The sequence below is a fragment of the Oryx dammah genome, unplaced genomic scaffold, assembly GCF_014754425.2.
Source record: "Oryx dammah isolate SB20612 unplaced genomic scaffold, SCBI_Odam_1.1 HiC_scaffold_9, whole genome shotgun sequence".
In the NCBI taxonomy this organism is placed as follows: Eukaryota; Metazoa; Chordata; class Mammalia; order Artiodactyla; family Bovidae; genus Oryx; species Oryx dammah.
Window position 1 is genome coordinate 49,790,596 of NW_024070193.1, and position 21,074 is coordinate 49,811,669.

Genomic DNA, 21,074 nt, shown 5'->3' on the forward strand with positions numbered 1-21,074 from the left:
ATATTGGTCTAAAATTTTCTTTTTTTAATGTTTTTTCGTATTAGGGTTAGGATAGGGTTATGCTAGCCTTGTAAAGTAGGAATTACTCTGTCTTCCTTTATTTTTTGAAAGTTTATGTAGAGTTGTTTCTGTTTGTTTTTTCTTCCTATTTTTTAAGTTGAACTATAGTTGACTTCAGGTGTACAGCAAAGTGATTGTTACACACACACACACACACACACATTCTTTTTCAGATTGTTTTCTGTTCTAGGTTATTACAAGATATTGAAGATAGCTCCCTGAGCTATAGATTAGGTCCTTGTTTATATCTGTTAATCCCATACTCCTAATTAATCCCTCCCTGCCGACTTCCCCCTTTGGTAACCATAAATTTTTTTTCTATGTCTGAGTCCTTCTGTTTTGTAGAAGTTCATTGGTAGTATTCTTTAGATTCCACATAGAGGTGAAATGAATTTTGTCTTTCCTTGATCATTGTGATAGTCTGTGACTTACTCTGTTTTAATACCTCCTAAGCACACTGACATGCTTACTGTTTTATCATCTTTACTGGAATTTTCAATCTTTAAAACTTGGCAGATACTGACTTTGTGATTTCTTCTGGGTTCTAATTCTTGGTGCCTAGTTTTGAGCGCAGAGGTCCTGGTTCTTTACCTGTGAGGAATTATTTGAAGTCTGAATTGAAGATGAATTTCTCCAGAGAGAATTTGCATTTGATTCTAGGAGGGACCTGGAGGAACAGTCAGCCCTGGAATCAGTTTAAATTAAAACCTCCACAGCCTTTTCAGGCAGCCTGCTCAGCATGAATCCTGGCTGCGGAAGGGGGCACGTGACCTCCCCGTCACAGTCCCCATTTCACCCCATCCCTAGGCTTCTGAGAGGCTGCACAAACTGAAGCCCAGGAATCCTGCAGTTCCTCTGGTGCCTTAGTTTATAAAGCATTTCAGAGCTCTTGTTACTTTTCTGGCTTCCTGCTTTAATCTTGGCAATTTCTTGTTGCATTTTGAAAGATCCGGTTTGAAAGATTAATTCTATCTTATTCCTTCTTTGTGTGTATTTTCAACAGGAGTTTTCCATGTCTCTAGCTCTGGTGCTTGGTGCTCTGGGGGTGCAGGGAGGTGTTGGTGGGGGGCTGCTCCTGACCTGTGTCTTGTTTTCCAGCTCTCCGGGAGATGCTGCATAACCACTCCTTTGTGGGCTGCGTGAATCCTCAGTGGGCCTTGGCACAGCATCAGACCAAGTTATACCTTCTCAACACCACCAGACTCAGGTAAATCGGTGCAAACGAGAGAAACGCAGAGCTGCTAGGAGGGTGGTCCTGGAGACAGAGGCAGGAGAAGCTGGGGAGAGCAGGGTGACAGGCGGAAAGGGCCCAGCTTCAGAGGCCAGACCCATGCGGCTTCTCACCCAGGCCCAACATTTACCATTCATGTGACCATGGACTTTGATAACTGAGTCTCGGATTTCTCTTCTGTACAAGTGGGGTATCACCATTAATTCCCAGGGTTTTGTGAAGGTAAGATGACGTGCTGTGAGCGGGTGTTGAGAGCTTGGAGCTGGTGGGGTGTTCCAGCTTGTGTGGTGTACAGCAGGGGCTGCGGACTGCTCTGCAACACCAGCTCTCAGCTGCTCAAATCCAGCTGATTGGCTTTAAAGCTGGGATCAGGTCCTGTGACGCAGGGGCCGATTGAATTCAAGTAGTTGGGGAGGGACGGCTGAGCCCCTGGGAGACTTTGAGGGAGAAACCCGCCTCTGTAATGGGGTACCCCGCTGACACAGTGAGGAGGGAGATCAGATCAGTGCGGCCTCCAGGACAGGGGAGGGAGGCAGGGGAGGGGTGAGAGGGCCTGACACCTCCTCTCCTTTCAGCTTTGGGATGGAGCCAGGGCCTGTTCCATCCCTGAAGAGCCAGTGGGATCCATGAGCACGGGATGGGCCAACTCAGCAGCGCCCTTTGCCCAGCACGCAGCCGGTGTCATTTATAGTTGTCTCCAGGGATCTTGGAGGATGAGCTCCTGTTGAGTCTAGAGCCTCTATTAAATATGATCTTGAATCGGTAGTTCAGGTGGGCAGTGTTGCCACCCTCCATCGCTGGACACCGTCACTTGGCTGTCGTGGGACTGTCCTGCTGAGATCCCACGTGACCTCCCTGAGCTAGAACTGCCCCACCGGGAGCTTGCTGCTGGCACACCGGGCCTTGGGTGCTGGTGACTCCTTCCTCCTAGGCTCGGAAACCCTTAGTGAGCTCAGCTCAGGGCCACTGTCTTTCCTGAGAAGCCGTGGGCTCGCCCAGTGAGCTCTTACTGGTTATTGGGGATCCTGCTCCCTTTGTTTTTTCTTTGCCAGGAAATCTAACTGCATGATTTCTAAGACGCCAAATCACAATTGTTTCGGTTCTTTCATTTCATGATTACAAACCTAGGCCAGTCCTAGAATCCTAGCTGCTAATAAATGGGAACAGTTTCCCAGCGAGCGTGTGAACCGGCTGAGAGCAGGGATTTTAGACTTGGCTTCTTCCCTCCCCACTGACTGACTCTGACCCCGGGACCAGCCAGTGGCTCTCCGGGTACGTTGGGGTCCCTGCTGCTGTGCTTTGTCTACTTGGATAACCTAGACTTTAAACAAGACCTGTGTGGTGCAAATTTCTTTCATAACTGTAGAGTACAGTTATTTCAATTCTGTGTTTCTGCAGGTAGTTCAGTATATTGTACACTTTACAGCTGCCTAAACCATCCCCCATGCAGCCCAAGTCTGTCCCCTGCCCTCCCCGTACAGCCCATATTTCTAGATGGTGGGTTGTAAAAGAAATGGTTTATACGATTCTTTGCCAGTGGGGAAAAGTGAGCAAAAACTGCTTAACTTTGTCACCACTGAGTGTCAGAACCTTTTGCTGCACCAGGAAGGTGGGGACAGCGCGCGGTGTTGGCAGGGCAGGCGGCCTCAGTGCTGTGACCGTGTGTGGAGGCCGCCGCCTCCCCGGTGGTGCAGTTCTCAGGGCTGCTGCAAAGGCCGCCGCGAGGCAGCGCGTCTTCACCCTCACCGTGTCTCGGGTTCTCTCTCCCATTTTGTCCCTGCCCCTTGGCTCTCAAGCACAGATTCTGCTTTTCCTTAAATTAAAGTCACTTCATTTTCGTTTTCAGTGAAGAACTGTTCTACCAGATTCTCATTTATGATTTCGCCAATTTTGGTGTTCTGAGGTTATCGGTAAGTTTATTTCCTGCTTCTCATTTCTGAGAGTTCAACAGCTGGTCATTTCTGAAAACAGCCCTACCCTGTTATCTTATTTGTTGTATATTAAGTGTTTTTAAATGTGATTAGAATAGTTTATGTATGAGTTGCATATGGAAGTATCCTTATAATAGTTTTATACAAAGCAGAAGTCATTTGGTAGCCAATTTAAATGTTTATTATTAGAGAAACTACTACATATCTACTTAAAGAGATAGAAGCAGAAATAAACATTCTCTAAAGCCCACAACCCAGACACAATCCCAACTAACATTTTAATTTAGAATTAAAAATCATACTCTCCATGTAGTTTTGTATCTTCTTTTTACATGTGACATACAGAAAAGCCTGGAATTTTTATTGGGATTGTGTTGAGTGCATACTATAGATCAATTTGGGGAGAAAAATCTCTCTATTTCTTAATAGTCACATTTTTTGGATACTATTGAAAAAGGCATTTCTGAAAAACTGTCAATTGTTTGTTGCTATTATAAAAGTACAAGTGTTATGGTAATTCTATCTTGCAGCCTTGTTAAACTCACTTATTAGCTGTAGCTTTTTTACTGATTCCAGCAGATTTTCTAGGTATATGACCACAGTATCTATGAATAAAGACAGTTTTATTCCTTCCTCTCCAACCCAGATGCCTTTTCTCTCTCTTGCTTGGTTGTACCGGCAAGAAGCTAAGTCAGGCTAAACAGAAGTGGTGAGACTGGAAATACTCCTCTTACTTTTAGTCTTGGGGGAGCGTTCAGTCTTTGCCCATGAAGTATGTAGGTTTTTTGTAGACGGCCCTTAGGGTGGCTGAGGAAGTTCCTTTCTATTCCTTGTGTGCTTCAGGTTTTTATTCAGGAAGGGAGGCTGAATTTTTTTCAGATGCTTCCACTGTATCTGTTCAGATAATTGTATGGTTTTCCTTTTTTTAGTTTGTTGATATAGTGAATTACATTGATTGGTTTTCATATTTTAAACCAGTCTTGAATTCCTGGGATAAGCCCTGCTTATACATGATATATTACCCATTTTATATTTTACTGGGATTGACTTGTTATAATTTGTTCACGACTCTGAACATCTGTATTCCTGCAAGGTACTAGTTGGTGGTCTAGTGTTCAGCCGCGTCCGATTCTTTGTGACCCCATGGACTGTAGCCCACCAGGCTCCTCTGTCAGTGGGCTTCTCCAGATGAGAATACTGGAGTGGTTTGCCACTTCCTTCTCCAGGGGATCTTCCCAGTCCAGGGATCAAACCCCTACCTCTCACGCCTCCTGTATTGGAAGGTGGGTTCTTTACAATTAGTGCCACCTGGGACGCCCTACCGGTTTGCAGTTTTCTTGTGTTGTGTCTGGGTTTTGGTATCAAATACTGGCTTCATGGAATGAGTTGGGAAATAGTTATTCCATCTTCAGAAAGAGTTTACTGTTGTTTATGCTGTAAATGTTTGGTAAAATTCATCAGTTGCAGCCATCTGGGCCTGGAGATTTCCTCATAGGAAGATTTTTAAGTAAAATTTTTAGTGGTATAGAGCTATTCATGTTAGCCTTGAGGGGCCTTCGTATTAAGTTTAAAATTACTTGTCCATTTAAGTTTTCGAATTTACTGGCATAAAGTTGTTCATAATCTTTTTTATTCTTCTAATGTCCATACATCTGTAGTGATGTAACCTCTCTCATTCCAATATTGGTAATTTATGTCTTCTTTTTAACTTGATCAGTCTGACTAAGGTTTGTCAATCTGGACCCAAAGAACTGACTTTGGTTTCAGTGATTCTTCTGTTGTTTTTCTGATTTCAGTTTCATTGATATCTGCTCTCATCTTTCTTTTCTTCTACTTAAAGTGCTGTAAAATTTTCCCAAGTGCTGCTTTAGCAGCATCCCACACATTTTGATAAGTTTCCATTTTCGTCCAGTTCAGAATACTTCTAAATTTCCTTTTGATATTTTTTTGACCCTCACATTATTTAGAAACGTATTATTTAGTCTCTTAATTACTTGGAGTTTTCTCAGAGATCAAGTATTGATTTCTAATTTAATTCCATTTTTGCAGAGAACATATTTGAATCCTTTTACACTTATTGAGACTTGTTTTATGGCCCATAGTATAATCGATGTTGGTAATATTCCTTGTGCATTTGAAAAGAATTTGTGTTCTGGTCTTGTTGAGTAGAATGTTCCACAAATGGCAGATGTCTCAAGCTGTTGGTGACACTGAAACCTTGTATATACTGCTTTTCTGTCCACTGCTTCTGTCAACTGTTGGGGAAAGGATATGGAAGCCCCCATGTAACCGTATGTTTCTCTTCAGAGTTTTGTTTTATTCTCCATGTATTTTACAGCTCTGTTACCGAGTGCATAAATATCTAGGATAGCTAGGTATTTTTGTTAATTGACTCTTATGTTGTTGCGGAAAAGAGCGAGCAGTGCACTGCAGGTCTGTAACGTGTGAAATGTATTAATGTGACAACAGCAAGTGTTCAAAGGGGAGAAATGGATGAAAACGGAGGCGTATTATTTTCCACAACAGATTCCAGTCTCCTTCCCGAGAGATGATTTCCCTGACTGTCATTTGCTTTAACGTACTTTCCCTCCTCCTCGCTTTAGTGAGGCGCTAGGAGGAGTGAAGGCTCGGCCTCATGAGTTTCTGGAAGTATGAAAGCGAGGTCTTTAAAGCTACACAAAAAGAAGTGCCTTCCCATTGCTTTGCCTTTCGCAGCTTTTCAGCAGTCTTTGTCGGTGACGCCTTCTTTGTTGAAATGGCCATTGGTGAGGAGGACGACCTTCTTTTGTAGGTTTTCAAGTGTTTTTGGGGGAATTGAAGAATGAGTGCTAGATTTGTGGCTTGTCACCTGCTGAGGTGATAGTGGTCTTGTGGGAGTTCAGGCAGTGTTTGGAAGCCCTGTTAATGCTCACTCCTAACGTTCTTGCCCCTTCCTAGGAGCCAGCACCGCTCTTTGACCTGGCCATGCTTGCCTTAGACAGTCCCGAGAGTGGCTGGACAGAGGAGGATGGTCCCAAGGAGGGACTTGCTGAGTACATTGTCGAGTTCCTGAAAAAGAAGGCTGAGATGCTTGCAGACTACTTCTCTCTGGAGATTGATGAGGTGGGTGACAGCTGTTTTTGTCTCCCTTGTAAGTCCCCCTTGATCTCTGGGACTTGGTTTGCTGTGTTCAGTTGGGGAGCAGACCTAAAGAGCAGGTGGCTCTGCTGTGTGCCGGCAGAGAAGGTGCTCTTAGCATCTGCCTCTGCTGCCCCCAAGGCCCAACCTGGTTGCCCAGAACAGCAAGTCTGAGGGCAGGACCTGGAGCAAGCACCAGGGAGATGGGATTGGTTTAAACTGTAACAGCATGATTTCTTGTCCCCCTTGTCCAGGAAGGGAACCTGGTTGGATTACCCCTTCTGATCGACAACTATGTGCCCCCGCTGGAGGGTCTGCCTATCTTCATCCTCCGACTGGCCACAGAGGCAAGTGATGGAGCGTGTCCTGATGGCAGCCCTGTGGGTGGATGAGTGTCGGGGCGCAGGGGGGTGCGGGCTTGCAGCTCCCCCATCATCTGTGATGCGGATGAAAAGGGTAATGAGGCTAAGGCCCCTCTCTTGCCCACCCACCCCAGCAGTACTCAGCAGTTCCAGTCTACAGCTTTAATGCCTAAAAATCTTGCGTACTTTTAAAGTCGTCTGTTATCTCCATTTAGAAATGAAATGTGTTTAAAGCATGTACATATGTTGACGTATTGAGTTCTCTCTCTGGACCAGGTGAACTGGGATGAAGAAAAGAAATGTTTCGAAAGCCTCAGTAAAGAGTGTGCGCTGTTTTACTCCATCCGGAAGCAGTACGTGTCTGCAGAGTCAACCCTTTCAGGCCAGCAGGTACGAGGGTGACACACGCTGGCGCTCCAGAACTGGGATGGCCCTCACGTGAGCCCTCCCCGCTCTGAACTCCTGTGATCCAAGGCACATCAGCGTTAGCACAGTGGTCGGCTCTTACGAATTTTATCGCCTTCTGAAATACTGCTGGAAGGTACCTCTAGAGTGATCTCACTGTCAGATGTACAAACAAGCCATTGTGGTGAGAAACAGATGGGCTCCAGGGCTCGGGGGCCCGTGTCTCCACTGTGAGCCCGGAGTGTGCAGCCACAGCCGCCACGTCCCGGTCAGTCCCCCGCCTCTCTGGCGTGTGCCCCGCTCTGCCTCTGACACTGCTGTGCCAGATGGACCTGGCTGTAGTGGGCCAGGTCCCCAGCTCTTCTGAAGGGAGGTCCCTGGGTTCTTCCTGTTTCCATGTCAGATGACAGTGCTTTTCAATCTACAACTATTTCGGAGGATTTGTTTGGGTGAGGAGAGGTGACTGAAACACAGGCACACCTTAGACATTTTGCAAGTCCTGTTTCAGACTGCTGCAATAAAGCGAGCTGTACAAATCTTGGGGTTTCCCAGTGCATATAAAATGTTATGCTTACAACATCCTGTGGTCTGTTAAGTACAATATATAGCATTGTGTCTTAAAGCTAGTATATATGCCCGCATTTAAAAATGCCGCTGCAGAGATGCCACCAATAGACGTGGTGCAAGGTTGCCAGAAACCTTCAATTTGTGTTTAAAAACAAACCCACAACAGTCTGCAAAGTGCAGTAACACAAGGTCTGCCTGTGGTGTCAGACGGATATGTAGTCACTGTATCCACATAACCGTCTTGGTGACGGCACCCGTCCTCTGAGGTGATGGGCTGTGCTCCATTCCAGGGGTGAGGACGCTGAGGGACAGTTGCGTGGTGTGTTCAAAGGCTCCCAGAGCCTGTGTGATCTTGGAGTGTACGTCCTACTGCTGCCGTTCAGGCGCCACAGTCAGGAGGAGACATTGCTTTAGATGATGCTACAGTGAGCACAGTTCCTGAGTGGAAACAGCTTCCATGGGGGGAAGCATCACAAGAGCCCTGGCTGCTTCTCTTCCCCGCTCTCATTGCTGTGCTCAGGCCTGCGGGATCCCTGAGAGGCTGGCCTAGCAGAGAGACTTCTCAGGCATGAGGTCACACACCCCCAAAGAAGCCACCACAACTCCCCAGGCCCGGCGTACGCGGGGATGTGGACTCTACCTTGTCTCTTCCAGAGTGAAGCCCCTGGCTCTACTGCAAACCCCTGGAAGTGGACTGTGGAGCACGTCATCTATAAAGCCTTCCGCTCCCACCTAGTGCCTCCAAAACACTTCACAGAAGATGGGAACATCCTGCAGCTTGCTAACCTGCCTGATCTGTACAAAGTCTTCGAGAGGTGCTGACTGTGGTCATCTGGGACGGTCTGTTCTTCCTTTTGTGTCCTGATGTCGGTAGGTGGGACTTTCACCTCATGCATGCCTTCTCACTAGGCGCACTGCTTCATGTGTGGCAGACGGATAAATAAATAGCCGAATTTGTCCTGAGCATGATTAACTTCATTGCAAATGAAATCCATTTTTACCTAGTGTATACCTGATTGTGTTGAAGACTCCCAAAAGTAGTTCGAAAGCCTCCTGGACATCTGATAAGAAGTCTAAATGGCCTTGAAAATTTTATATAGATCACGCATTGATTTCTTTTTATATTCTGATGAATTAGGTGATAGACATTACGTTTTTTAATGCTTTTAAAAGGCACCTGAGCCTATGAGAGACTGATAAGAGTTGTCAGTTCAGCTTCCTGCATGGTCAATCTATTAGTACCTTTAATAACTAGTGTTAAAAAAAAACTGAACAGTCCTTATGCTATCAATAATACTAGCATATGATAAAGGCATTTCTAGGCATTTTTCTTTGAAGGATGTTATAAAAATACAAACTTGAATTATCTGCCATTAAAAATAAATGTGCAGTCAGCACTGGGAGGAAGAATGTTTGTAGTTTGGAGGTAAAGTCCAGCTCACAAGGCTCAGGGAAGAAATTTCTGCAGAAAAGAACAGAAGAATCTTATCTTATGAGAAGTGGAGCCATTCCATTTGGAAAAAACAGGGACAAGGACAGGCTGCTCTGGGAGGAGCAGAGGCTGAGTGAGCATGGGCGGAGAGGAAGAGGGACTCCAAGGCCTCCAGCTGGACCACATAGTATGTCGGTTCCAGGTATGGGATTCTAGGTAGAATCTGCATCCCAGAACATGCCTCGCCACCGCCCACTCCCATATACCACCTGAAAGAAAACTTACAGGAAATCACCTCAATTCAGGACATTGGTTTCCATATTTTAAAAACAGAGATAGATAATTATTCTAAAGAAGCGAATAATTATTAGAGATCTTATTCATATTTAAGTTAACTTTATTACCTAGTTTCATGTCTAATTTTATCTTATGTGGCCTTAATTCATTAGACTTCCCCCGTATTTTTTGTGTAAACACGTTGAAGATACAATAATCATTTCCATAAAACCACCTCGATTCTGAGAACAATAGAGAATCACAAATACTGCAACATGGCTACACACTCCACGGCAAAATCTTCTTGAACTGGGTACCTTTAAAGATGAAACCAAAGTTCTTAAAAGAAATTCTGTATTTCAGATTATTTTTCCTTAAGGAGAGAAGAGGGGTGTGAGCTAGGAGGGGCGTGACTGCCATGATTTGTTTTAAAGGCTCCTCTTAACGAATGTGTCAGTAGCCGACTGTAGTCAGCAGAAGGGTGTGTTTAACAGACGCTTGAGGCCGACCTCCGCCTGCCTGGCCTGCCCTCCCTCCTCCTCCATCGGGCTGGTCTGAGGTTTCATTCCACAAATAAGCAGCAGATGAAATACTTTACAAGATACAGCACAGCTGATGTGAAGACTAAGGACCCTACTCTTACTTTAAGAGCAACAGGCCCTGGGCACCCCTGCCCCATGCAATAAAACAAGTTTTATATACACTCCCCTATCCTTTTCTAACATTTTCTTATATAAATTTAAATATCTTACAAAAAAGGCTTTTTCCTCCAAACATACAAATTTGAGTGAAACATATATTCCCCACCTGTGAACTTGTTTCTTCACTAAATATAAACACTACCTGATATTAAGGGTGTCTCTTGGCCCCTGGAGATCACTGTAGTCTGAATTGCACCGTGGAGAAGGCACTTGTGTTTCTGAGGTCTCCAGGAAGTATCTCAGCGGGCGCTGAGCCGCTGTCCTCCAGAGCTGGGCCCAGTCGCTGAGGTGGCTGGGGAAAAGTGGTGAGTAAACTTGATTCTAAAATTACGGAAATAAAAAATAACGGCATGGACTAGTTCTTAGTCTAGAATCAAACTACACACAAAGTGTTCATTCATGAAGATTCAAGCCTGTTTCATCCTCTCATAAATTAGAAAATACAAAGGTGGCTATCTGAATGACAGAGCTCAAACAGTCCTGAACGGGGTCTGCGTCCGGGGCTGGGGGGCAGCCCCTCGGGGGCGGGTAGGGCCCTACTGCTGGGCCAGCAGCGCTGTCCTGTTGGCCTTCATCTTCTCCAGCCGCTTGGCCAGGTGGCTGTTAGTCATCTCCATCTCCTCAATCTTGTCCAGTGCTGTTCGGAGCTGCGGACAGGAAGACAGCGGTTACTTCTCATGGTCAGAAACAAAGCCCGCATGGGCTTTCCTCTGTACTCTCGGGGAGATGGAATCACTGCCAGGCGGGGCGGTCTTCCATGGGGCCCAACAGTCACTTTTTTTTCAGCCAGCCAGAGGTGTGAATCAGTGGTGTCGAGAGAGAGGGCATACAGACATAACGGAGACATAGACCTCATCTAAAACAAAAATGAAACCTTTTTCTCACCAGCTGAGCAAAAGTAAATGGCAGTCCCCATGCAGGTCGGAAACCAACACAGGGTATAGGATCCCACTGCTGTGTCACTGAAGATTGGAGCCAGGATGAAATTCCTTACACAGCAAAGAATGTGTTTCCAAAGGAGCTTTTCTTTTTAGGGACGTATTTCAAGAAGCATAATAAAGTCAGTACCTCTCTTTGTAGTTTCCTCTTCTCTGCTTTCAGCTCATCCTCGACTTTCTCTGCATTCTCAGCAGCGGTTTTGTATCTCAGCACCTGCCCCTCCAGGCGGCTGATCTGTAAACACGAGAACAGTCCTGAGGGGCTGCCACTAGGAGCCACCGGTTTTTCTGCAGCCCAGATGGAAACAGGACGTCATGACAGATTCCAAGAAAGCTAACACTAATGAGCCCCCTCAGGGCGAGTCAGAGGTCCTCTCAGAACCCAAGTGCTATTCATAAACCAAGAGCTGTCATCCCGAGAGGATGCGCTGTGCAGTCATTACAGGGCCAGTTTCCCATGTTCGGGTTTACGACGACTACGTTGTTTAAGAGCCACAGGAACATCGCGGGAGGAGCTGCCCCGAATGGAGAAGTCATTAGGCTTTCTGAAATGTGCAAGAAGGGAATGTATTATAAAGTACCATCTTCTTGAACTGGCTCCAAGAAATGGAAGTATAGCTTCAGTCTTCCTTCATAGAGAAGGCTGAAGTTCTCTGCTGGCTTCTCCACTTTAATATGGAGCTTTTCTAGAGATCCAACTGCAGAGACAGCTCAAAGAAACCTAGGCACTCACGGGGTTAGCCACTGAGATGCAGGAAGCAGATGTGTTGTCAGGGGGACTGATATCGCTTGGCACCACACACAGGAACGACTTACACTTTGCTCCAAGGTGGTTATATCCTGTTCCGCTTTTGAAAGCTTAAACTTGTATTCACTAATTTGTCTGTTGGCGTCTCCTAGAAGAGAAGAGAATAATAAACCTTTTGCAGAGATGTAGGTGTGACGAGATGCAGTGAGGCCCGCCTGCTGCCCGAGAGAGGGCTGTGCAGTGCAAAGCACACAGGCAACCGCAGCAGCTCCCTGCACCCCGGTCCTGGCACATCTATGCTCCAGGACGTTCCAGCACTTGCACTACAGCACCTAGAAGAAATTCTGATGCGTGCAGGTAGAGCTCTAAGCAGGGAGCCCTGCCGTGAATACAGCAGGGCCCCTGCCTGCGTCCCCGGTGGCCCCACGGCCGGGGCCCTTGTCCCGGCTCCTCTGACCCCAGGCACCCTGCTCTCCACAGCAGGGCCCCTACTCCCCACCTCTGATCTCTGAGTCTAACCCAGCCATTAAGGTCCTCAGTTTCCACCTTCTTCATGCCCCTCCATAGTTCTTCCTTTGTTGCGTTTTTTTTTTTGCACTTAGGACATTATCATGTTTCCCTAACATATAGAACACAGGACAACACAGGTCCACGTGTATGTCTCAGCTTTTTGAAGGCACCTCTGTTTCCAGCTAAGTGCTCCAGACATAATGTACGCTTAATATTTGCTGAAATGCTTTTCAGTAGTATGTTGTGATAATCGTTAGGGATAGAGCTGGGAATCATTAGCTGTATATCTGACCTAGAAGCAAACTATTTAAAACAAGAAGTTTAGAAATCCTGGGGGAGAAAAATTCCTTCCAGCAATCCAAATTTAACAAAAACGTTAATGGTAGTAAGTTCTAATTAAGCCTTTGTCCAAAAAGGCCTACATGGCCTCACTCAGAATATGTAGATGGAAAGGTCACGGAGGAACCAGTATTTAAAAATAAGTTATCAGCAACGCCTTATTCAAATTGGAAAAACAAAAGTCTCCCCTGTGTGGATTATACATTCTCCATATACAGATGTCTCCCTACTGTGGAATACTAGGAATACAGTAGGTGTTTTACAATATTCAGTAATATGGGGTCAAAACCAGAAAGGCAGGAAAACTGAATGTAGGTAAACTGAATGGGCTTACCTTGTGGCCTGTCTTAAATTCCATCTAATAAAGTTAAAACTACTTCTGGGAAAATTCTGAAACCACTCTGCAGTGGTGTGAGTTAGTTCCGAATATATCCCTCCAATCATCTAAGATAAGTTCCCCAGAAAAGCTTATCAGTAGGAAGGATGCTTACAGATGACACAGGAATGTGAAAAAGGACAGTGTCATGATGTCACTAGCTGCAAGATGTTCTAGAAATCATGCCACCCAGAAGGGGAGAGCACCACCCAGGAAGCACGCCAGCTGGAAGCAGGCTCTCAGTCTGTGACTGACTGGGACAGCTTTTCTGGTCCACCTGAGGGCTAAGCTTTGGAACCACAGGCTCGAGCAGCCCGTGCACAGCCCACCCAGGGGCACGTGCCGGCCCAGCCTCACTCTGCATCTCGATGAGCTGCAGGTCCGAGCCATTCTGTAGCTCTGCCAGGTCGCCCGCTGTGCCGTCGCTCCTGGAGCACTTCTGCCGCTCCTCCTCCAACTGCAGCTTTAGTTTTCTAATCTGAAGAGGAAGTGAAGGCTCATCAGTGAGATCCAGCCTCGCAAATGAAACAGATGCTTGGCCCCTGGCCACATCTTAGAATAAGGCCACAGGTGATTCACTCAGAGACTCTCCCCTGTGCTCAGGTGCTGGAGGTCAGCTGTGACCAAATGTTCAAATGGAGTGAGCTCCAGGACCAGGGGTCCTAATGAAAATAGCCATAAAAATAGCCATATTTCATTATTTGTGTTCATCTGTAGAAAAGCACATCTTTGGGTATTTTTAAATTTTTGTTTAAAATGGAAAATCCCATGGCAGTTAGATGTTTCTTGTTCTAATTTGAGAGTTAAGTCAAATATTCTTATTTAGAAAGCTGTATACAGAAATAATTGGAAATGTATTTTTGAGTTTGGCTACAAAATTTACCTTATTTTACCCAAAATAAAGGCCATTTATAGCAGCTTACTCATAATAGCCCCAAACATGGAACTGTTGAAATGTCTATCAACAGAAGGATAAAGCAAATAGTGGTCCATGTATATACAATGGAATTACTGCTTGGCCAAAGAAGCAATATACTGGTAACACATGCAGCAAAATGGTGACTTTCAAGCTAAGTATATGCAGTGCAAAAAACTCCAGAAAATACAAACCGAAGAGACAAAAAGGTACATTGGCGGTTTCCGGAGAAGGGGAGGAGGTGGGAGAGGAAGGAAGGTTTGCAAAGGGACACAGGGACTTGGGATTTCTGCATGTTTTTACCATGTTGATTGGTGTGATGTTTCACAGGTTGCTGTCCCCACAAAGTTCGTTTAAGCCCAGTGCCTCACAGTGTAGTGTGATCTTATTTTGGAAACAGTCACTGCAGAGGCTCCCAGTTGAGATGAAATGATACTGGAATAAGGTGGGCCTTGAGTCTGGTATGCCTGGGGCCCTTAATCAGAAGAGTGCCACATGGCCAGAGGGGAGCCATCTGACACACAGAATGCTGTCAGCAAGCCCAGGGGCCCAGCGGCCCACCATCTAGAAGAGAGGCCTGGGAGGCCCCCACAGGCCTCCACAGGAGGCCGCGCTGCCGACACCCCTCCCTGGGCTCCATGCCGGGGGAGCCCCCTGCCCTGCGCCACCCATCCTGCGGTGCTCTGTCACGGTGCCCTTGGAAACTCATCTACAGGTGTGCATCTGCACATTTTAAGTGTGTGCCCAGGTGGCGCTAGTGGTAAAGAGCCTGCCTGCCAACAGTGACACAGATGCCGGTTCAGCCCCGGGGTCAGGAAGGTCCCCTGGAGGAGGGCATCACAACCCACCCCAGTGTTCTTACCTGGAGAACCCCCTGGACAGAGGAGCCTGGCGGGCTCTAGTCCGTGGGGTCACACACAGTCGGGCACAACTAAGCACACACATAGATAGGTTTTATCTAAGTTTTTTAATTTATAAAATAAACTAAAAGATAAACCTGAGGGACTTTGGATTGGGAAAAAAAGAAGGTCCAGCTGGAGACAGCAGTCCCGTGAACGGAAAATAAGATCAGACGGACAGAGATGAGCTGAGGGCGAGGCCTCTAGCCCACCGTTTCCAGGCTGCACGGCTGGGCCTGGAGCCTCGGGTGATGGGAGGCGCTCTCTTTAGAGTTCTGATGAGCCTGAAATACAAGTCCAGCACACCCACATCGAAGGTTCCCAACCAAACAGCCAGCCACATCAAGCTTTACAGAAACTTGGGTGGGCCCCACCAACAAGCTGCCCACCAGCTTTGTAGTAGTCCGCTTTTAAACAGAAAACTAAGTAAATCTACATAAAAGAACATCTGGAATGAAACAAACTATGCAAACAGAAAAAAGTAAAGGGGAGCAAATCAATCAGCCTATCAGTATTGTCCGAGATAAGTGAAAGTGCATCCTTGAAATGACTTCAGAACTACAATTCAGTAAAAATAAGGCAAAGTTGAGAACATCTTTTAGAAAGCAGAACACATGAGATGAAAGGGATGGAAAACCAGCAGAGAGGGAGAATCTGGCTTGAGGTCTATTCCTTCCCCCCGAATCAGAAATCAAAAGTCGAGCTCCCCAAATGCCTATAACACTTACCCCAGAGACACAGGAAGCAGAGCCCGCCGTCCTCGCCCACACGGGGCCACCTCTGGGGCCAAGCCCAGGCCTCGCCACGCCTCCCGTGCCCTTCCTCCTCGGGTCAAAGGTGAGGCTGCGTGCTCAGAGAGCTGACCGTCCTTAGCTCCATCCCCAGGGGGCACTGGACCAAGTCTGCCCACCCCGCCATGGGGAAGGGTGAGCTAGGCACCAAGACTGAACCCATCCTTTCCGACAGCTCTGCCCTTTCAGCCACGACATCACTACCCGCCTCGGGACAGCCAGGACTAACTCATCTTCCCTGCCGTTCCTCCTTGTGTCCATCTCAGGAAGGCTCACCCTCCCTTCCCTGTGCTCGTCCCCAAAGGACCCTGGATGAGTCCGACTCTGTCCTCACTTCCTAACTTTCCCCAAAGCTCCACCCTTGCGCTGCCCCCTCTGGTTACCTTCTGTCATCAGCAGCCCCTCCGTCCCCTCTGCAAGTGCCCATCACCCCAGCCTGCTCCCCGTAAGGGGCAGCTTCCTCGGCAGCCCCACGCCCCTGCTGAGCCCGAGGACGGATCAGGCTCCCCTGCTCTCCTTGCTGTTGCGCACTCGTCTCCCTCTGGCTCCCCTGAACTCCTAATGCAGCTCCCAGTCACATCTCTGCTTTACAAATGCTCATCACCACCATCACCCTGCACTCTCGTCACCATTGTAGCTCCTAACTCTCATACCCGCAAGGTTATTCCTGCCTGAAATGTTGGCAAAGTCAAAATCCATCTGGGCAGAGGATCTCTTAAAATCAATCCCTCCGTTTCTGGAACAAGGATCTTGCCATCTGCCCCATACCACCCACAGCCGCTTGCTCCGTCATGTACTAGATCTCTTCACTAGACACCAGCCAGCCCTACTCAGTGCAGTCCCATGCATCTTCTAACCACTACTCTTGATCTTTCCAGCTCATTCTCTCTGCACCCAACTCCAAAAATCCTTCCACCCCACGGGCTGCTGCTAAGTCACGTCAGTTGTGTCCGACTCTGTGCGACCCCATAGACGGCAGCCCACCAGGATCCCGTCCCTGGGATTCTCCAGGCAAGAACACTGGAGTGGGTTGCCATTTCCTTCTCCAATGCATGAACGTGAAAAGTGAAAGTGAAGTCGCTCAGTCGTGTCCGACTCTGTGACCCTTGATGTCTTCCTGGATTTCCCATAAAGCTCCTTACCCAGCTTAATCTCAAGGCCCATCATCACTCTGGCATATGTCTGCCCGAGTCTCCTCACCTGGTGAAATCTAACACTCTGCCCACTCCATGCCTACACCTAAGCTGCTAAATGTGCCTGGAGAAACAATAAATGCTTTCATACAAAACACCAAGCCGCATCACTGAACTTTCATAATACTAGGGAGAAAGGAGAGTATGGGCCAAGCTTCCAGAGGGGGAAAACAGGTCACAGATAAAAAATCAAAAATCAAAATATCTTTGAAATTCTCAATAGCCAAACACAGGAGGGCAGACGACAATGAAGCAATTTCTTTGAAAAACAAGATAAATGCAAATAATTACAACAAAGAAGTCCATACGCACACCAAACTGTTAATCAAATAAAGGGGTAAGGTGACATTTTCATTTCTGCTAAGAAAAATTTATTGCCCCCAAACTGTTCTCCAGAAGCTTCTGGGGGATATACCCGAGCAAGAGAATGGAGGTGGAGGGAGGGAGGCCTAAGACACCGCGGAATGGGGTCCAGCCTGGAGCTGTATAGGCAAAGGGAACTTCAGATGATGAGCAGGGTGGTAAGGTCTCTGTCCCCAGGGAGTGAGCCAGCATGTTCCGAAGGGCTGCGCCAGATGGCGCCAGGAACCAGAAAATGAGTGTGGACTGAGACTACTGCTGGAGAGCCTGCAGCTCTGAGAAAGCCGGACATCGGAAACCAGGCACGTGACAAGGCAAGCCACGTCCTGACCTGAGGGGGCCACGGAGACGTGAAGGCGGTGAAAGGAGCCCCAGAACACACCCCGGGGTCCCACTGTGCGCAGTGTCTACAGGCTTCTGATGACACAGATAGACTGGAGTCACTGTCCCTTTGTGGGGAGGGAGTGGGGACGGGAATACAGATGTCAGGCAGGGAGAGGGGATGAAGGAAGTGAAGTCCGCACGCTCCAGGGAGGGGTGTCACCAGGACCGCCTTAAGCAGAACGGCCGAGAAGCAACGTAAGCACGTCACACAGAAGCATTCAGGGCAGTGCGCACCACCGCAGTCAGCTAACAGGGCTGGGGCCTTCTGTCTTAACAGGCTTATAGAGCTGACTCCCTAAGCTGTGTCCTAGAAAGACTAGGAGACAACAGAGGTAAATATGACTTTTTATCCTTCAACTCTTACTTGAGTAGTGATGTCTGAAATAAGCACGTCTTTCTTGCGCACATTTTAATTTGCTCACATTTTGCCACATGGTTTAGCCAGTTATAGTTAAGATTACCCTCCCATGAGAAGAATGCCTTTACCTGTGATAGTAGCTCTTCCTTTTCCCCAGCGAGTTTTCGTAGCCTTACATCTAAAACAAATGAAAAGTTTGTAATGATATAGTATATAAACAATTTAAAATAATTCTTCAAATTCACAAATAGCAAACATCTGATAAACAGTTTACCACTTTGAGTATCAAAAGACATGAAGGCTTTAATGATGAAAGGAAAAGTACTAGATGAGTCAAGACATATTTCCACACAGTTGATGTTTATCAGGCACTGAATACAACATTTGCTCCCAAGAGCAGTGATTTTCCATATGAAGACAAATGCAAGTACAAAGATCATTTCCTTGTTTCAGAAATTTGCAAGTTTTACCAGGAGACAATCCCTTGAAAGCCAAGGGTACCCTCACAGGCTTTTAAGTCCTTAGAATGAGAAAACAAACTCTGGGAGAAAGAACAGGTCTGAGAATGAGCCTTAGGAGGGTGCTGGAGCAAAGAATACCCAAGAACACAACGCCAGCAGCAGGCAAGGCCCACAAAGCCTGTGTGTGTGTGGGGGGGGGGGGTGCGGGGCACGCTCGAAGACGTGGGCTGGCAAGACTCGGCAGAGGCTCCGCAGTAGGACCACCAGGCCTCTCCTGGCCTCGGGATGGATGCTTCCTCCCAACACGCAGGAGAACAGGCCTCTGGGCCGATGGGATGCTGACAGAGGACGGGCTCCCCACAGTCAACCACAGTCACCGCCAAATGCTCCAGCCGCCCCAACGAGGCAGAGGAAACCTTGCAGCTGCCCGTGGCCGTGCTCGCCCATGTTCCGTGCACACTCCACTGTCAGAGGGCCGACGGTTATGCTTCCAGAGCTCCCTCCTTGAGAGCGGGCCCACCGCTGTCATATACACATTCCTCTAGGAAACTGGCATATACATGAAAATTAAAAAGGAAGAAAGCTCACTTTTAATATAAAAGTGGCTGATGCTACAGTATCCACCTGTGCCATCCTCTAGGCCTGGATCCTGAGTGGACACAGCAGACGGGCATCTTCCAGAGGGTAGTGTCATTAGGCTCTCAAAGCGTCGAACTTAAGTGGCTTAGCCCTTAACACATTACTGACTGGAAACTAACGCTGGTGGCTGGCAATTTGTTATGTAAGTGAATATTGAAACGCCTCTGTCAATAACATTCAAGTAACAAAAGACCTATTAATAGTTCCTGGTCAAAAAGCTGATAAGAGGCTCAGAAGCCCTGCTCTGGAATAACAGTCCTCTGATAACCTTTGGTCGTCTGTTTGTTGCCTTAAGAAGTGCGGTGGCAAAGAGCTACAGAATCCTGGCGTGAGTCACAGGACAGAAAACCAGATGCTCCCGGAAGAAGAAACTTTGAACACGCTCAGGAAGCCACTGACCAGCCCTCTGGCTCCCCAGGACAGGTATGCTGGATCCTCTCTTCCCAGAAAGTAGTGTTTAAATGGCAAAGCCACATACACACGCCCACATGCTTCCGACCAGGGGCCTTACCCCCTAACACTCACTGCCTGGCAAGGGCCCAAGTGCTGCTTTCTCAAGGTCAAGGATGTCTGAAGACAGCGTGCCCAGGTGTCTTCCTCTCAAGGATGTCGAGAAGGCTCAGACCACCCTGGCTTTTGTATTCCAAGAGAGGATGTGACCAGGTTGATGTCCAGGGGGACAACATGAACCCCAGTCAACACAGCGGCAGTGTCTTACCGAGCGGCCCTTCCCCTGCCGACTCCAAGACCTGGGCGGCTTCCTGAGACACCACGGTGATGGCCCCGACTGTGGGCTCCTGGTGGACGTCGCCGTTGGGAGTGCCGTCGGGGATGATGACTAAGCCGTGTTTCTGCGGGGAAGAAGAGACCCAGTGTCTCAGCGGAGCCCCCAGGGAGGCAGGAGGCGGCAGCACGGTGGCCCTGTGATGACACACGCCTGCTGCGGGGACCCCGGATCAGCACCAGCCACACGGAGTCCAGCTCTGCGGACGGACTCGAACCTACCGGCTCTGGGCGGGACAGCCAACGACGCTGTGCGTTCAGGAGGCAGAGGGGACAGGGCGGCAGGAGGAGGAGCAAAGTGGCGAGGAGCTCACGTACCTCTCCCGCCTCCACCGCTGCCTTCAGCTTGGCCAGCTCCTCCCGGAGCGCATCCCGCTCGCTCCTGAGGCAGCCTGCGTGCTCTTTCAGTTTCTCAAGGGCCTGGTTTGGACGGGGCAGCGGGAGAAAGGGCACAGAGAGAGAGCAAATGAAAGGGAGCAGAGCAGGACCTGAGTCAACTTCAAAGAGAGAAAGCGTCAGGGACAAGGAGGCCTTAAGAGCTTTGGACACAAGCAGTTAGATGTGGAGGGGACACAGAGTCCTATGCATCTAGCTTCAGTAGAAAGTTTTGTAGAAAGTGGTTAATCGTGTGTAAATCTGGCAAAGCATGCTTAGCACATCAGGCAAGAAAACAAACCCTTTTTAGTCAGTGAAAATAAACAAGAGAAGGAAGGTGAAGAAGAAATAACACTAAAATAAAGATTTCCTGACAAACCTCCTAAGTATGCTTTTATTTGGTAGTCCAAAAACCCACATTCCATGTTAAACTGAACTAGTATATTCAAGAATATACTGATTTTTTAAGAAATAAAAATGGGTTCTGGAATAACCAGTATAATGTATTTTAATTAAATACTGGCTGCAGTATGCAGTAATTGTTCTCTACATCATATGGTAAAATACTCCTCATATACCACTCAATTAAAAATAGCTAACCGCCCCCCCCAGCCAATTCTCAAGGATATGTTTTTGTTAATTAAATGCAACTAATGGTTATTTGCTTTTCTGATATACGTTCAAAATGTGAAAAACTGGTGAAATAAACCCAGCCCACTTATGGCAGGTAGCAGAATATGGGTTTGCAAACAGGCTGTTGAGTCCTGGCACTTACTAACTGACCCGTGCCTCAGTTTCCTCATCAGAAAAAAGGATGATGCCAGCACCACCCACTGGCCCAGGCTGAAAGGAGTACTCAGCGCCAGCACCCAGCAGTACGGAAGATGCAAAGGTTCAGGAAAAGCCGGCCTGGGTTCCATGT

The 21,074-nt window shown here is 47.6% G+C and overlaps 2 protein-coding genes across 16 annotated transcripts in view; one reads left to right on the forward strand and one right to left on the reverse strand.

Annotated features, from left to right (window-relative positions):
• MLH1 (mutL homolog 1) overlaps positions 1-8,636 on the forward strand; it is an 89,571-nt gene extending 80,935 nt beyond the window's left edge. For both annotated transcript variants that reach the window (XM_040246240.1, XM_040246241.1), the window contains exons 14-19: positions 1,159-1,267; positions 3,138-3,201; positions 6,160-6,324; positions 6,594-6,686; positions 6,978-7,091; positions 8,328-8,636. In XM_040246240.1, coding sequence (XP_040102174.1) covers positions 1,159-1,267; positions 3,138-3,201; positions 6,160-6,324; positions 6,594-6,686; positions 6,978-7,091; positions 8,328-8,495 — 713 coding nt within the window. In that variant the 3' untranslated portion in view covers positions 8,496-8,636. The remainder of the gene's footprint in view (positions 1-1,158; positions 1,268-3,137; positions 3,202-6,159; positions 6,325-6,593; positions 6,687-6,977; positions 7,092-8,327) is intronic.
• Positions 8,637-9,484: 848 nt separating this feature from the next.
• Positions 9,485-21,074, reverse strand: part of LRRFIP2 (LRR binding FLII interacting protein 2) — a 110,814-nt gene continuing 99,224 nt past the window's right edge. For 7 of the 14 annotated variants that reach the window (XM_040246253.1, XM_040246252.1, XM_040246247.1 and 4 more), the window contains 7 exons: positions 20,096-20,197; positions 19,713-19,845; positions 18,023-18,072; positions 13,351-13,471; positions 11,837-11,916; positions 11,151-11,255; positions 9,485-10,729 (listed from right to left, as the gene is read on the reverse strand). In XM_040246253.1, the coding sequence (XP_040102187.1) occupies positions 10,619-10,729; positions 11,151-11,255; positions 11,837-11,916; positions 13,351-13,471; positions 18,023-18,072; positions 19,713-19,845; positions 20,096-20,197 (702 nt within the window). In that variant the 3' untranslated portion in view covers positions 9,485-10,618. The remainder of the gene's footprint in view (positions 10,730-11,150; positions 11,256-11,836; positions 11,917-13,350; positions 13,472-18,022; positions 18,073-19,712; positions 19,846-20,095; positions 20,198-21,074) is intronic. The other 7 variants (XM_040246251.1, XM_040246250.1, XM_040246249.1 and 4 more) reach the window with 3 other exon arrangements.